Here is an 18,005-nt window from a genome sequence, read left to right on the forward strand (position 1 = left end):
CAGGAGATTCAAATTTCTCCACATGGAGTTGTCACTCAAAGCACTGACATCAAAATCAATGAAAAGTGGCTCCAGTCTTGTTGTGAGTATAATTTGTACCAGAGAGGAAGTTGAAGAGCAAGTGTGACAAGAGAGCTGAGAAAAATAGGTAGATAGATATTCAGCAAAGACAGGGAAATAAAAGGTTGTAGACCCTAAAGTTGGCAAAATGATCCAAATTCCTTATGGAGTGAACTAAAAAAAAAAGGTGGCATCATTATGGACTGAAATCATTTGACAACACACATTCTGGGAGCCTAGTTTGTCTGGGCACCATTCTAGACACTGGGAATACAGTTGCCAACATGGCACAGCTAGCAGTCTCCTGAAATTTACATCATGGTAGAGAAAGGAGGTACAACATGAATACATATTTTAAATCATTTTAGAGAATTTTTAAGGAAATAAAAAGAGAGAATCAGGTAAATAGTAAGAGAGTTGCAAGTTGAACAGGGGGTCTCTTAAAAATTAGCCCTTAGCCCATTATGAAGGCTTGGGTAAGACATTTAACACAAGGTTTCTTAGCTCTCCTAGCTAGCTTTGCATTTGGAAAAAGAAAACCATTTCTTAAATCCTTATTTCCATTTCTTTATATACCTCCCCTCTCACCACCAGTACTCATTCTCCACTTCTCTTTTCCACTACCCTTTGGCACCCCTTCTTATTTCTGGAAAACTCTGGCCCCTGGCTCAAAGGATCCTTCTTTGTAATGAGTCCTGCCTGCAATTATCCTGTGTAACTTCAGGATCTCTATATTGAATAATATCGTTGTTTCTATTTCCAACTTCCTCATTCATTCCCAGGTAATGGGGATTCAATGATAAGCAAAAAGGAGAGGTATTAGTCAAAGGGTACAGACTTTTAGTTATAAGATGAATAAATCCTAGGGATGTAATGTACATCAGGATGACTATAGTTAATAATACTCTATTATTTACTTGAAATTTGTTAAGAGAGTACCTCTTAAGTGTCCTCGCTAACGCCCAACAATGGAAACTATTTGTTGTGATAGAAGTGTTAATAATTAATTTCATTGCGGTAACCATTCCACAATGTACATACATATAAAATCATCATGTTGTACACTTTGAATATATACAATTTTAATTTGTCAAATATATTTCAATAAAGCTGGGGGTGGGGAGGCAGAGTGTGTCCCCAAGAAACTCTCAGTCAAGTAGGGGAACAACATAAATTTAAATCATCTAAATCATCTCACAAATGAATTTAAGATTTGGTATGTGCTCCTGAAGAAAGTATGAATGATGCTATTTATACTAATGTAGGCCAAGAGGTTAGGAACACCTTTCCTGAGTAGGACATTTGAGCTGAGACCCAAAAAGTAAATAAGTATCAGGTGAGAAAAGCAATGGAAAAGTATCTCAACTAAAGGACCAATATGTGTAATAGCTTGAAGAAAGAGAAAGCAGCCACTTTCACAAACAAAATAATCTAGAAAGGAGGTCAATGTGGAGATAAGAGAACAAGTGGTTCATGGTATCTGGCATGAGAGTGGTGAAATGGGAAGGGTCACACTATAAAAGATCCTGTAAGCTCTCAAATATATTTGTTTTAATTTTTATTTTGAGATCAATGGGAAGGTACTGGAGTATTTTAAGCAGTTCTGTCTGTCATCAAATTTTTATGTTGAAAGGTTCACACAGCTATAATGTACAGGGGAGAAGGAATGAATAAGAGGAGATTAACTTAGGTTGGGAAGACCATATTATATATTTATTATAAAAACCCGGATAGTATTTCAAGCCAGAGGGGGCACTATTAATTACACTGAGGCAATGGACATAAAATATGTCTGCCCTGTACAAACCAGGACTATGATCATCTTAATATGAAGCTACTATAATAGTTCATGAAAGAGATGATGAGAGATTGACAGGGGTATGCAGGATAAATCTAAGGAAAAAAATCTGAACTAAGAAGTATTTAGGAGGGAAAATCAACTGAACTTAGTGGTGAATGTCCAGAAGGAGTGAGGTGGGAAAGTGCCAAGAGTGACTCCCGAGGTTTTGTTACTGGATGATGGGTGGATGATGCTACAAAACCTGTTTAAAAGGAATATTATAGGGAACTATCATGCATTTGGTGACAGGAGAAGATCATCAGATTATTTTTGAGACATCTAAGTGTAACTATTGAGTAGGCAGTTAAATATACAGTCTGGTATACAGAGGAAGTGTCTTCATGATCTTAGGGTTTTATCCTCTCTCAGTTCCTTCTATCTTTACTTTTGTTGTCTTCAGATCCCCTGAAAACAGAACCTGGGTAAGGACTTGGGTGCAGGAAGTTTATTTGAGGGCTGATCCCTAGGAAGCAAGAATTACAGACCAAGAGAGTCAGACAGAGGAAGAAGAAATGCCAATCAGATGTATATTATCAAGGTTATTAGTATGGGCAAAGGGGGCTATATTTTGCTAGACCCTTTTTATGTTCACAAGAAGCAGAGAATTCCTCCCTGAAGGAATAGAGGTTAAAATGTATCCATAGGCTCCCATCTCCATTTTCGAGGGTTGCTCACTTACTACAACTTCTAGGATGGGCTAGCTCATAGGATTTGTGGGCTTCTGGCATATCAGAGAAATCTCTCGGACAGAAAGTGGAAAAATAGGAGTTGTGCCCTTGACATGGGATGGTGTCAGCTATAGGCAAGTCTGATCTCACACTGGACTGCTGTCCATTGCAGCTAAAGTTGTAAACCGAAGTGGGTCAATGGTACATGACTCCAGGTATCAGAACCATCATTTATAATTGTGATGATAATGGTTTGGAAGTTTTATTTTTGTTTTACAGTGAGATTTTTCTTACCTATAGGTGATTACATAGAACATATACTTCGAGTTTAAAGAATAATTATAAAGTGCTCCATGTAAATACCACTCCGATCAAGAAATAAAATATTGCCCACAACTCAGAACCTGCCCTGTGTCCTCCACAACACAACCTCCTCCATATTTCTAGAGGTAATTATCCTCCTGAATTTTTCCTCTTTTACTTTGCATTCACTGCCTTCTATTTCCTCCATCTTTTCTCCACCCATTTAGAAAGAGACTTCTTGAAAGTCTGACTTAATTGTCCCCTGGTTTTCTTTTCTGAGTTTGGCCATTCTTTCTCAGTCTCCTGTGCTGGCTCACTTTACTTTGGATGTCAAATGTAATAATTACTTAAAGTTATGGCCTAATTCTTCTTCTCTTTTTATTCTATACATACTCTCTTGGTGATCTTGCTCTTGAGACCTCAGTTATGTTTTATCATATATGCTGATAACTCTGTCATCCATATTTTTAGCCTAAACTTATCTCCTGACTCATATGTCCAGTCTGCTCAGTGGTCTCATGAGCATCTCAAAACAAATGTCTAAAATTGAACTCATGATTCTTCCAAACCCTAAAATAGTCCATATTTTAGTAACTTCCACCACCATCTACCCAGTTTGTCAAACCATTAGCCTGATAATTCTATTTGAGTTCTTTATATCTCTCCCCTCTATGTTCAATCAGTGACCGGGTACCATTGTTTTTACATGACAAATATCACTTGAATCTTTTCACTTTGTCTCCATTGCCTTTCTCACTTCCCTAGTTCAGGTTATCATTATCTCTCACCTGAACTACTGGAACAGCTTCCAATGGTGCTCTTATCCAACCTATTCTCTACTCTTTAGCCAGAGCAATCTCTCTAAATTCCAAATATGGTCATGTCACTAGCTTCTTTGCTTCAATGGCTTTCAATTGCCCTTCAAATAAAATGTGACCGATTTCTCTAGCATGCCTTAAAAAAGCAGTTTAGGAACAGGCCTGCATTTACAGCCTCACCCTAAACCTCCTCCCTGATACATTGCTCCTCATCTATTTCCAACCCCAATTCTATGCTTCAGCCATACTGGTAATTTTTAGGAAGTGCCAGGTTCTTTTTTGCCTCCAACCTTTACTTGTGCTGTTTCTCCTGCCTGGAACACTCTCTTTCCATTTGTTTGCATAGGTACACCTACCTATCCTTCAAGTTTCATTGTCGAAATTCTTTTTTCCCAGAAAGTTTCCCCCGGCATCCCTCTATTGCATCACTCCAGATTGGGTTAAGTGATTCCTCTAAGTTCTTCCATAGCATTCTATATTCCAGTTTTTGTTATATATAGTTATTTAATTTTCTTACTCTTTGTGAGTCTAGGAATTGTGTTTATCTTGATCATCATTGTATCCCTAGCATCTAACTCACAGGAGAGCACACGTTAAGCTCTAATAAGCTATTTGTTAAATTAGTGTATTGAAAAATTAAGGATACAAATGTGTAATTCACAGCTGGAGAAGGAACTTCACCAATAAGTAAAAGAGTGTATTGGAAAATGGCTTCTCATTCCCGGATGGTGAAATCTCCTGCTGCTTCTAATCACATACTTTATCTCTTTCTAACTAGTTCATTATTTAAATGTTAGTCAGTTGAAGTGGCTTTATCATAGCTCTTTTCTGCTGATCTATAAAGCTACTTAGGGAGACCATTTCACCTTTGTAGAAGTGTGTTAACCATGTTAAGGTTCAAAGAAAACTCAGATGTGATGTATAACATTTTCATCTCTAGAACTATGAGCAATAGATTTTACATAATATAGAAATGATTACCTCTACTTAGGTAAATCTAAGGGCTGGTGCCTTAATAATTGAATATATGAGACTTGTGTTCATAAGAATAAAAAAAATCTAAAATCTAGTTATCCCTCTTGTATTTTTTGCTTTTGAGATAGGAAAATGTTCTTTAAAGTAAGGACAAATATTATAGCATCAAGTTCATTTGTATAACTACTACTAATCTTTCTTTTTTTCAAATGATAGTGGAACATTCAATAGTTGCACCAATTATTTCACAACATCTCTTTATTCTTAGCATGAATGACTTCGCAGGTTTCCATCTTATACTCGGCAAATAATACTCTTGTTTTTGAGTAAGCATCAAAAACACTGTTGGTAAGAAATATTTTTCTCCCTGAAGGAAGCCTTAAAAATATTAGAAAAATACATTAATCAATCTAAATTTCCTTTATTAACTACTATGAATCTATCAGCTATTATTTATCTAAAACAGGGGCCAGTGAACTACAGCTTGTAAGTCAAACTCAACCCACCATCTATTTTTATAAACAAAGTTTTATTGGAGCATAGCCATGCTCATTCATTTACAAACTATGGCTGCTTTTGTACTTTAGTAGCAGAGTTGAGTGACTTTTCCAGAGTTCTTCTGATCTGCAAAGCCAAAAATATTTACTGTTTGCTTTTTACAGAAAAAAAAATTGGCAAATGAGATGACTTATATTAGTAACCTATACCTCTTCCTGAAATAGTGAATTCTATAAAGTAATATTTACTTTATGAAATAGGGATTTTTATTTGCCTAAAATTACATCTGCCAAGCTACAAAAGGCATCACCTAATAGCAGCATGTTATGATTTGGTGAATAAATTCCTATTATCACTTCTGTAGTTAGAACAGTGGACTAGAAATAGGAAGTGAAAAGCTTCTGTCTTGAATATCCTTTTATTCAGTTTCCTCAACTGTGGAAAAATGATAATCCTCTTTATTCAGTATATTTTTGAGATCAAGATAGATAATATACATGTGTAAAGAATTTTAATTTGTGTGATCAGATGGATTGCAATATTTTGTTTTCTCCATTTTCGGTTTCGCTAACTATAATCATAACCGTATCATTAATTTCAGTATGAATGATACCCTTTGGTATCTGCCACCTCCAATATATTCCTTGAGTGTCCCTTAGTATAGCTGATTACTGACCTCATCATTTCTGACCACTCAGGTCGGCCCACTCATTCATTTCAATCCACTTGCACCCACGGCTTTGCTCACATTGACATTTGCAATAATGCTTCAGATTTATCCAGATGGGAAAAATAAATTCCAGTCTAGAAACATGTTTAAGTGGGACACCAGCTGGAAGAGAGGTCAACAATATCCATTTTGATGATTTCTAAAACTGCTCTTAACTTTACTCCCTTTTAGTTTTCAGAGAAATTTTATTATTATTTAGTTCAGTAGCCTATAGTATTTTTAAAGCATATAATCCTTTCTTCAAGTGAAATCCTAGGAAGAAACCCAGCATGTGAAGTCTAAAATGGGGAAGGGAAACAGACTGGTTGAAATTGGAGATGGGAGGCAAAGGGAAATATGGGGACATATTGGAAGAATCTCTACCTTTTTGAAAGCAGAAGGGGAGCCTTTCTAGAAGAGGTGATGAATCCTAGGTTTCTGGTTTGTCTGCTTGATTAAATGAAGTCTTAGCCAATATTCATTTCTATGATTTCATGCCGTAGGCAGTGGGGTCCACTTATTCACCACAGGTACCAAACAAAGAAAACACTACAGAATACTTTTGGAAAATCAGGTATGAACACACAAAAGAAATTACCAAGGGGGCTGTGGTGCTCTTTAAGAAAAGATTAAATGAAGTGCTGTTTAAATGTATTTCTTTAATTGATTTTGACTTGCAGCACGGTCCTGGACTATCGCACCTTATGGTCTTTTCCAAATCTACTTTTTATAATTCTGCTGCTGTACTGGCTGTTTGACCTTGGATTGACAGTTAAAGAACTGAGAGAATAAATAAAGCTAAATAGTAACACTGTGGGAGAATCAGGCCTATAATCTCAATGTCTTTTCCTGTCCTTTTGGCCTCTTATCTTCTAGAGGAGCAAAAAAGAAAGAAAGAAAGAAAGAAAGAAAGAAAGAAAGAAAGAAAGAAAGAAAGAAAGAAAGAAAGAAAGAAAGAAAGAAAGAAAGAAAGAAAGAAAGAAAAACAAGGAAAGGAAAGAAAGAAGCAAAAAGAAAAGAAACCAAATACTACAAGGTTCTTCGTACTGAAATCATTTTCACCTTGCATAGCTCTGAGTTTAGCATTAAGCTTCAAAGGTGCTATTATTTAATGCCAAATTCTACTCGCATAGCTTTAATATAAGATTTGGATGTTATGCAAGAGGAAAAGGAGGAAGAGAGAGTATTATTGCTGAATTTCATTTGAAAAATAAATACAAAAGCATGAACAATATGTTAGAATTGATTCTATAGTATGTGGAGCCTCTTTCTATATACTGCATGACCAAGACTCAGTATGTTCAACATAAAGGTAAAAGATAGGCATGTATTTTAGGAAAATACAGGTATATAGGTTCAGGGCCATGCTGTGCCCACTTAATAATGTTTTTTTGTTTGTTTTTTTTTGATAACCATTTGCTCTAGGCTTTAGTTTCTTCTCACAGTATAAAAAGAAAAATAATATGGTACCTATCTGTTGTAAGATTAAACGGTATAATGCTGGTACAGAGCATGACATTAATGCATGTTAGTTCTAAGATAAATATTAGGTATGTCCGGGTCAATGCAAAATCCAGGGGGAATAATTGAAATGAAAGTAGGTATTATTTTTTGAAAACAGCTATGATGTACCTATGTATTACTGGAGTAGAACCAGACTGTGAGACCTTAGAGACCCTCTAACAGAGTTAAACATGAAGTGACAATGTTGTTTTGCCTGATTTACAGCAGATCTTTGTTGTTAAGGTGCATTTTCTTCAACATGCTCAATATGAAACATTTATTCACCCAGATAATAGATACAAATCCATGCATTCAAATGTTCCTTGGAGTCAGAGATCAAGATGGAAATCCCCAGAATCACAGAAATTTCCGTCTATAAACTTGCTTATTATATTCACATTCAAGCAAGTTGGAAGGGGTAGTGTCAGCTTTTTAACCAGAATCTTTTCATTATTTCTCCCTGTTGGGGTTGCAACACATACTGTGAGTGACCTCCAGAGATTCCTCAAGCTGTAGGCAGACAACAAATTGAATCTGAAAGCTTTATTAGACAAGTTTGTCTTTCAGCTGGTGGGAGTGGATGTCAACTGTATTGGAAAAAATAAAACTTCCTGTGAAACTGGGTCCTGACCTTGAAAAAATCTCATATCAAAGTGCACAATTCAATTCTGAGTTATATCCTTATTTGGTAAACATAGAGTACAGGTTCAAAAGAAAAGGACATGTTTTACCTTAGAGAGATATGAATCAGCAAAAAAAATAATAGGACTTCTCTTTTGATCATGTTGGAATTAGTAAGCAAAAATGCTTATCACTAATTCATAGGGTTAAAATATATGCTAATAATCAAGGAAAAATTCTCACTCAATTCAGTATGAGACAGAAACTACCTCCTCTACTTATAATCATAGTGACCATTATAGAAAGTTTATTTATATATTTTACCTATAAATTTCTGTGAGAATAAAGAATAATTCTAGGAAACTAAAGTGACATTGGATATTTATTCATTTGTCTTATTTCAATATTTTCTATTGCATTTACATTAACATGCATGTTATTTAGTTCCTGCTTTTTAATGTTGGAGAGCAATGATGTGTCTTTAGAGGTGTGACAATCATTCTAGAAGCAGGAATAGAAGGCATTATAATTTTGACCTTTTTTTTTTTTTTTTTTTTTACTATTTTAGGTCTATATTGCAATTTAGGCACTGTGTAGTTAGTGCTGCTAGCAACTTTACCTAAATATTAGGATACCTAGGATTGAGAATTTGTCTAATGAAATCATCATGAGCTGGCAAGCACATTGAAAATGAGATTAAACATATTTTCATAAAAAATACTGAAGATGAGAGAAGGAATATACTGTATGAATTTTTAAAGGAAGATATCACATTAGGAATAAACTATATTAATTTTAAGAGATAGATTATATATAAAACACAAGTTCTTAAATTGGATTTTAAGACACAGTCAAGAGTGAGAGTTTAAGAATGAGATGGTTCTCATGCCTGTAATCCCAGCATTCTGGGAGGCCGAGGCGGGCGGATTGCTCGAGGTCAGGAGTTCGAAACCAGCCTGAGTATGAGCAAAACCCCACCCCGTCTCTACTATAAATAGAAAGAAATTAATTGGGCAACTAATATATATAGAAAAAACTAGCCGGGCATGGTGGTGCATGCCTGTAGTCCCAGCTACTCAGGTGGCTGAGGCAGGAGGATTGCTTGAGCTCAGGAGTGTGAGGTTGCTGTGAGCTAGGCTGACGCCACGGCACTCACTCTAGCTTGGGCAACAAAGCGAGATTCTGTCTCAAAAAAAAAAAAACAACAAAAAAAAAACAAAACAAAAAAAGAATGAGATGGTGAGTTACATCTGGCCTGGAAGATTTGCATCAAAGCCACAGAACATCCCCATTTGCTCAGCACCATAATCTTGAAAAAAAATAGGATTTACCACAGAGATTATGAAGATAAACATATTGGTCAGCTATATCTCAGCAGGAAAAAAAGTTGAGATATATAAGAACACTGAAGAGCACTAAAATCAGACTCAAGGGATGTGGGTTTGGGTCCAGATTCTGCTGCTAAACAGCTGGACAAACATGTAATCACTTAATCTCCCTGGTATTATAATTACGTGGGAAGGTTGACATATTTGATGCAACTCTAAAGGAAATATACTTATTCAATTGTTCAAAATTTATTAGTTCAATACCTACTCCTTGCTAGTCATTGAGAAAAAAACTGGACATACATAGTATCAGCATAGAAAAGTAGGAAAAGAGTATATAGACTTTGTGATATGACAGAGTCATGTTTAGACCAGTAATTATGGAGCAGCGTCCAATTCTGAAGCCTAAAACAACAATAACAACAACAAAAATCACGGAAAACACACTTGGGATGGTAGGCGGGGGCACAGAGATGTATAAACATTTGAGAAATATCTTTTTTTGTTGACAGACCATAGAGATTCACCTGATTTATGCTGGAAAAGCAACGTTTGAGGGAGATTAAACCATAGATTTCAAAGAACACAGAAATACTGTCCAAATGTACAGTAAGTATAAATTTACCTTTCCTATTAGAAATAATTTAGACAGTATTTGGAACTTGAGTTAGGCAATTGAAAGACTGTGGAGCATAGCAGCATGGGTGAAACTCCACCTACTCTTCACTTTTTAAGAAGAGAGTGGACAGATAACCTTCTTAATATTGCTTCTAAGAATGAGAGAGACTTTCCTCTAGAAAGTAGGGAAGCATGAATGACCTGTCTAATACCTTTCAGAGCAAAACCTTAAAATCTACACTTTAAGTGCAAAACTGGTACAATATCGTTTTGGAAACTTCTTTCTTCGAAGGTAAAGTTATATTCAATTTTAAAACTAGTCAGTGCAGTTTTAGGAAATATTAAGAATACATGTTGAAGTCTTATGTTGTGAGCTGTAGTCCTTTTATGCTCATGAATATGTTTAAATAGTTCTAATTTCTCCTTGAGAATCTGACATTCAACATTATGGTATACTCAATAGTGATTTCAAGCAAGGTCCTTTCTTTCAGGGGGTTAAGTAGTATAAGACAGTTAAAGTAAGTTTACTGTAATTAATACTTTATTTAAGTTAAAATGGAGAACATATGTAATTGAAAAAATTTCTAATGATCAGAGTTTATGTTAGTCTCCTCTTCTTCTTTCTCCTCTCTCCTCCTCCTCCTCCTCTTCCACCCCCCCCCCACAGAGCAACTTCCAGGAATGCTTCCAACAAGCATTAGAAATGATGGATTAGAACTTTTCTTCCTTTGCCAGTTTAGACTCCAAAGCACAGCCCTAACTGAAGATAGTAACCAAGCAATAAAGCTGCCAATAGCGTAAGAGTTGGAGAAGAAAGGGAACTTCATCATGGCAAAATGGATAATTAACATCTAAATACTTGAGGTTTCACAATCTAACACCGTCTTGGATGTTAACAATGATGCTACCGTTGTGCTTTCTCTGTTAACCCAGGAGCATTATTGAAGAACCTGGCCTAGGACCAGGGACCCCTACTGCTTACATAGAAAGACTTCCTTCTGATCAAAATGAGCAATACTGGGTGGGGTCTCCCCAGCCAGGGCTTACCATTGCCACTTTCCTTTGTGCATGGTGTGACACATCTCATTATATTTCAAGAACCCTCACCTCATTGATGCATACAAATATGATTTTTAAGATTAATTAATGCAAAGAGTTGGGGAGCCTCTGTAGCTGCTCAAGGCTTTGAAATATCTTGGGGAGTGTCTCAAATTAATTTCTTATTCTGTTGTTATAATTTATTAGGGAGCTTCACATTTTTTTTTGTAAAGTCTGACTTCTGGTATATTAGGCTTTGAGGACATTTTCAAGGTATAGAGGATGTAACTCCAAAACCAATGATGGTCTATCCATGTCTTAGGTGTTTTTTGCAGAAAAATTATCTGTTAATGAGGCAGAGAAAGATTTGGACCCACTGAAACTGATTTGCTTTATCCTAAAGGTTCAGCTGAAGAAGAATCAACAATGGAAATACAACCAGAATGTGAAAGGGTCTGGGTGACAGTTTCCCTATGTTTCTATTGAAGGATCTCTACTCGAGGGGAGTAAGAATGTGAGAACTAATTGACAGCATCTTTCCTTCCTTCACTGAAGATAAATGAAGGCCATTTTCACAAAAAATTCTGATCACTGCAGATAAGTGAAGGCTATTTTCACCATAAATTAATCGTTTTCTTTCAACTTGAGCCAAACAAATAGTAGTATGCCAAGATTGCATTTAAGCTCCAATTAACCTCTTGCTTTTAAGAAACTGCCTAGATATTTAAAGTATTACTGAAATGGCATTGGAATGCGCTATTCAACTTTAGAGAGGCAAGTAAAATTCAAATAATAAATGTATAAATAACCTTCTATGTGAGTATGTGATATTTAATTTAAATATAGACTTCAAAAATTCAAATGAAGATAAATAAATCACCACTTTGAGATATAGTATACTGATTAATAGCATAAGCTTTGGAATCACTTATTTTTGAATATTCACTCTGTCACTTTCTAGCTTTGTGATGTTGGACAAATTATTTAACCTTTCTGACCCTCAGTTAACTCATCTGTAAAAATGGAATCACAACATAACTAACTAAAAAGATATAGCTGCAGCACTAATCCTAAAACGGCTTGTATTAATTTAGATTTGCTCAGAAGCAGAATCTGAGACCAGGATTTAAATACAAGTAGTTTAATTGGGAGGTGATCCCAGAAAGCCATGGTAGAGGAGAAAGGAAATGAAAAGGAATGGGAAGGAAGCCCATACAGGGCATGCTAATAAGCAGATTATCACTGTGGCAACTGCTCAACCAACCCACTGGAAACCTTTGCTGTGGAGCACGCATTGGAGGTATCCTACCCAAGGGATGAAGAAGATGGGATATTTATCCACTAACTTCTGTCCATTGGTGATTAAACACTATTTCAGGGATGTTTCCTGTCTGGAATAGACACTTCTAACCTGTTTCGCAAATAAGAGCGTTTCTGTTACAACCAGAGAAAGGACCTAGAGTTACAGGTACTTGTTAGAAGCTTCAGGGTTTACAAGGAAGGATGAGTGCTGAGGGGATATGAGTAGGGCACTAAGGGCCAAATTGGACCCACCTTTCTCCTTTCTGTAAATAAAGTATTGTTGAAACACAGTCATGCCCATTTATTTATGTATTGTCTATGGTAAGGCTGCTTTTAGTTATAAAATGACAAAATTGACCACATACCTCATAAAATTGAAAATATTTAGTATCCGATCATTTGCAGAAAGAGTGTGTTGATCCCTTATCTAGTTGGTGGCACAACTGGCATTAGAATTTAGGCTTCTTTACCTCCAATTCTGTACTTTCCTAATTACACCCGAGACTTGCTCTTTCCAAAATTAATTACTGGAAGAGATGGTTTTACCAGTGTTTAATCAACTAGAAATATCTATTACCTGACACTTCTATATATCTATATACAATGGTCATTCATTTCATAGTTATTACCCTGAGACACCTGAATCTAATATCCTGATCTGGAGTCCTCACATTAAGCATGTTCTATATGTAATTTCTTTTGAAAATGCTAAATTGGGTATTGTAGAACATTAATGTTCTCAGGCCAAGCAGCTTGTGGATAAGAGAGGATTCACATTGACATTTACAACCAGATTTGCTGGCTCTTTGCCTCCATCTGCCATGTGAGCCTTCAGACCCATGCAAAGTTCTGTCTACCTAAATGATTCTGAATGTCTCTAGAGGAACTTATGGCTATTCTTCCTACAGGTCTCTGCCAGGAACACTGAGCTGCTCTGCTGGGCAAATACAGTCTGATTTAGTGTGTTGTCCATCTCCATTAACTTCTAAGCTACAAAGTCTTCAATGGGGAGGGAGGATTGGGAGTGGAGGTGCTGAAATAACATGGAGTTCCCTTTGGTATTCACAGCCCTGGATCTCACTGTAATCCCACTCAGTGTTGCACTCAATTTTATTCTTCCCCATTCACCATAGGCCTGTGCTAGTAGTTCTCAAAGTGTAATCCCAAGATTAGCAGCATCAGCAGCACCTGGGAACTTTTAAGAGCTGCAAATCTCATCCCAGGCCTATTAAATCAGAAACTCTGAGGTTGAAGCCCAAGAATCTGTACTTTAATAAGAAATAGTGGTTCTAATACATGGTTAAGTTTGAGAATCAGCAACATAGGGCATTGGATGCAGACCAATACTTTCATCTCCACTTCACCTCTTTCACCTAATGTAGTGGTTTGTATGTAAAAATGATTACAATAAAGCCTTCTACCACAGTATGCATTGCCCTTCACAATGTGACATGGCAGCTCGTCCCTTCAAGAGATGAGGTATTTTCTGCATCCCTTGAATCTGGGTTGACCTTTTAACTTGCTTTGATCAATAGAATGTAGCAGAATTGATGTTGTATAAATTTCAAAGTCTAGGCTTTAAGAGGTCTTGTAGCTTTCACTCTCCCCTTCTTGGAACACTGCCCTGAGAATATGACATAATGAAGCCTAGTATAGCCTTTTGGAGGATGAGAAGCCTTGTGAAGAACCAAGGTTCTCCAACCAACAGCCAGCCATCAGATGTCTGAAAGTCAATTTTAGACCATCTAGCTTCCATTTAGTTTCCAGATAATTGTATTCACATGAATAACACCAAGCAGGACCATCAGAATAACTATCCAGCTGATCACAGTACAAACTGCAGACATATAGAATCATGAACAAGTAAATAACTCTTGTTTTAAGCTGGTAAGTTTTGGAGTTCTCTTTGAAAATCATAGATAACTGATACACCTAGCTGTCAAAGCAACAACAATTGCAAAAGTTCTATTCCAGCATGCTCATTTGCCAGCAAATAGCTGAAGCAGGCCCATCCCATCCTATTATGTAATTTAAGTAGGAAGACACAGGGAGCTTGGTTTAGTGTTAAAAAAGAAAAAAAATGAGCATCTTTGGGTCTAAGTTTCTATACATATAAAAGAAGAATATTCAACCAGATGATAATTTTAATGATTATTCCAAGTTCAGAGTTTTATTGTTCTAAGAAAGTTAAATAGAGTAAACTGATTTCTTCTATTCCTTAAGTAGAAAAAACACAGAGACATATCACTTTTACTCCCTGCATGTCCAAGATAGAGTTAAATTACATCAACTACTGGCTAGCTGCCTCCATATCTGGAATTTCCATTAGGTTCTTGGACAGAGAGATAGTGCATGGCACAGCAACAAAACAAAACACAGATTTTGGAGCCTGACACACTTGGATTGGAATCCTGGCTCTCTTTCTTTCCAGCTGTGTGGCCTTAATCTAGCTATTTCCCCTCTAAACCTTGTATTTCTAATCTTTAAGGAAAACTGTCGATAGCCATGTGTACTTTGCAATTATTTTGAGGATAAAGACATCTATGTACAAGAAGCTACACATGAAAAAGTAGGAATGCAATAAAAAACTTGTTATAATGAATTATAAACTCTATTGTATTAAAATATAGTACATGAAATAATCATACATTAGAAGCATATTACAAATAATATTTCCTTTTATAGTATATTTATTTCAGATTTAACTTCCTATAAGCCAGGAAGTGAATAGAAACAATTATTAATTCTGATGTGTAAACCCGCATGTTAAAGAAAAGAAAAAAAGTCTTATTTGAATAAAAGCAGCTCTGCATCTAACTGATTCCCTATTGATTTCTTTTCATGCAGCATTTGTGTATTTAACACTTGACTTTATGCTCAGTTCTGTGACAGTTTGCTAAAGGGGATGAAAAGTCCCTGTCTTTGAGAAAATTTCTCTCCCTCATTTCTTCTCTGGTTCTGGCCCCGACTCCTCTGTCTCCAATAGCTAAGGGCTGAGGGCATTCCCAGACTCTCCTTCCTGGCAACAATGTGGAGGATGTGGGGAAAAGACAGGAGTGGGAGAGAGTATTGAGGCCCTCACACTGGGGAGAAAGAAGTAGGGCAGTAGCTATGAAAGACAAATATCTCTCACTGTTTCCATAACTCTTCCCTTCATCCTCTTCTCTGGTCTTACTGGTCTCCTTAATGTTCCTCCATCTTGCTTATACTTCAACATCTTTGTTTTGGCTCTTCTGTCTCTGCCTAGAATACTTTCCCCAGATATACACATCAGCTTACATCAGCTTTCTGTTCTCTTAATAGAAGAGCTTTCCTGACCACATTATATAGACAATGATACCCTCATCTCTGCTCCCTGCTTTCTTATTCTATACAACTGTGTTTCTCAAACTTCAAAGGGTACAGCAATCACCTGGGGAGTCTATTACGATGCAGATTATGATTCAGTGGGTTTGAGGTAGGGCCTGAGATTGTAACAAATACCCATTTGACATCAATCTGTAGACTGCACTCTATAGCACTTATCATTGAGATAGCATATATATTCTTCTTTATTAGGTCATCGTCTTTCTCTTCCAACTAGAATATAAGTTTCATGAAAGGGAGGACTTTATCTTATTCTATGCTTTATCCTCAGCACTTAGTATGATGCCCAATACATAGAAGTCACTCAATAAATATTTATTAAATGGATAAATTATATATGTTGCTGGAAATCAAAACTGGAACTTTGTACTTTTCTTTAGAAACATTATTGTTACATTTAGTACATTACATGTTAATGGATTTCTGTGCCCTGGTTTTGAAACCTTATCATATGTAAAGTGGCTTACATGGGGGCATAAACCCTTAAGTTCAGACTTCAACAAAATTATAATCATTGGAACACAGTCTCTTCATAAGTTTCAGAGTCTGAAATTAAACATACCAGAGACAGCTAGAGAACAAACACCAATAAATGATAATACAGGGACAAACTATACATATGTGCTGAGGGAACCAAAAATTACAACTCATAAAAAGAAATAAACCTGACATAATTAGTTGAATATAACCCTGATATAGCAATTTTAGTGTCCCAGATTGACAAAAAAAACCCAAAAACAATGCTTGCACATCTTTTTCAAGTCTCCAATGTCATTAAATCTAACTCTGATGACTGCTCAGAAACCCCAGGAGGGACATGAAATGTACTGTCCCAAGATTGTACAGCCTCTTTTAACCCAAACATTATTTATGCCTTCTATTGAATGATGATTGTGCTACTCTGGCTGTGATCTTTCCAGTTCAGTATATTTCTACTTGATATAAAATAAAAATCAACTTTACCTGAAGAAGCAGTCACTATGCTTTAATGCTTCAATCATTTGATCTTTGAAAAGTAGACAAGTAAAAAAAAACCAAAAAACACCAAAGACATTTTTAGTTCCATCTAATTATAGAATGGTATAGCAAAGAAATTTTCCGGCTTCTTTCCTTAGAGTCAAAGCCAGCCTTACCCTTGTCATGAGAATTTATGCATACCTTCTATCAACTGAATAAGAAGTGAAATAAAATAGACTGAAAATATGCAGTGAAAACAAAAGTTAAAACTATAACTGAATGAAGAAACATTCTTCTCCAAGTCAGCTTGTGGTAGTCACAGTCCATTTTTCTTTTTCATGAACTAAAAATGGCAGAGCTCTTAAAAATTGTTTGCAAATGGGACAGAGAGAGGTGCTAGGTGTGTGTTTTTGTGGTTTCTCTGATTTTTATAGGCAAAGTTGAAGAATACTGTCTAAATGATATAGGATTCATTCAGATGGCAACCTCATGTATTTAGTGTTAGAGGATACTCTGTATTACATGTACTAAAATACATGTACTGAATATATGTATTTAGTGTTAGAGGGCACTTCACCCTGATCCCCTCTTCAGGGACAACACATGCATCCCTGGATGCTGGGAATATTGGTTAATTGCCTTCAACCCCAGAAAACTCCTCCAAGTTGTCCTTCAGCTCTCAGGGGGCAGCCTATGGGCAGTGGCTGGCGCCAACTGTGGAGGCCTCTCTCCCTACAATTCAGGACAGCTCTGCAGAGCCAGCTCAGCTCTAAGGCTCCTGCAGGACTGGCCAAGGCCTCTGTCACAGCCAAATCACATTTCAGACTCTCTCACTGTCTCCCTTGTGCTCCATTCTTCATTTTAGATGAATCTCCAGAAAACACTCCTCCATATACCTTTGTCATGCAACACTTTGAATCAATTTCCAAGGAACTCACTCTAAGACTATTTGCATAGTCAATAACACAAAGCTTTATCACTATCTTCAGAATTGGAACAAATTTGCTCTTTCACCCTGAGATCATTTCACAGCTGTTCTTTTGAATAAACAGCTAAAGCCAATGGGAATGGGATCCAGCATACTTACAGGCTCCAATAGTGGGCAGTCCAGGAGCTAGGTCAGGCCGCTTTGCCCTCAGCTCTTGAAGTAAATGGTTTACCGCCTTCCACTCAGAGCTCAGATCTTCTAACTTCCTCTGTAATAGAAAAGCATACACATTATTTATTTGATTAACACTTTGAAGATAACTTAATTCATGAAGGTATTAATCTATTTTGTGAATATATTATTGGATTTCTATTATATTTTACTTTTAAATTAATTTTTTATGGGTAGAAATCCTTTCAAAGGAATAATAATTATTTTAGCCAACCATCCTACAAATATTTATTGATTGTTTA

The 18,005-nt window shown here is 36.3% G+C and overlaps 1 protein-coding gene across 15 annotated transcripts in view; it reads right to left on the reverse strand.

Moving 5' to 3' along the window:
* The window catches only part of DMD (dystrophin), a 2,109,452-nt gene that overhangs the window by 662,949 nt on the left and 1,428,498 nt on the right, over window positions 1-18,005 (reverse strand). For all 15 annotated transcript variants that reach the window (XM_012756891.3, XM_012756894.3, XM_012756895.3 and 12 more), the window contains one exon: window positions 17,692-17,800. In XM_012756891.3, the coding sequence (XP_012612345.1) occupies window positions 17,692-17,800 (109 nt within the window). The remainder of the gene's footprint in view (window positions 1-17,691; window positions 17,801-18,005) is intronic.

This window comes from Microcebus murinus, chromosome X, assembly GCF_040939455.1.
Source record: "Microcebus murinus isolate Inina chromosome X, M.murinus_Inina_mat1.0, whole genome shotgun sequence".
NCBI lineage: Eukaryota > Metazoa > Chordata > Mammalia > Primates > Cheirogaleidae > Microcebus > Microcebus murinus.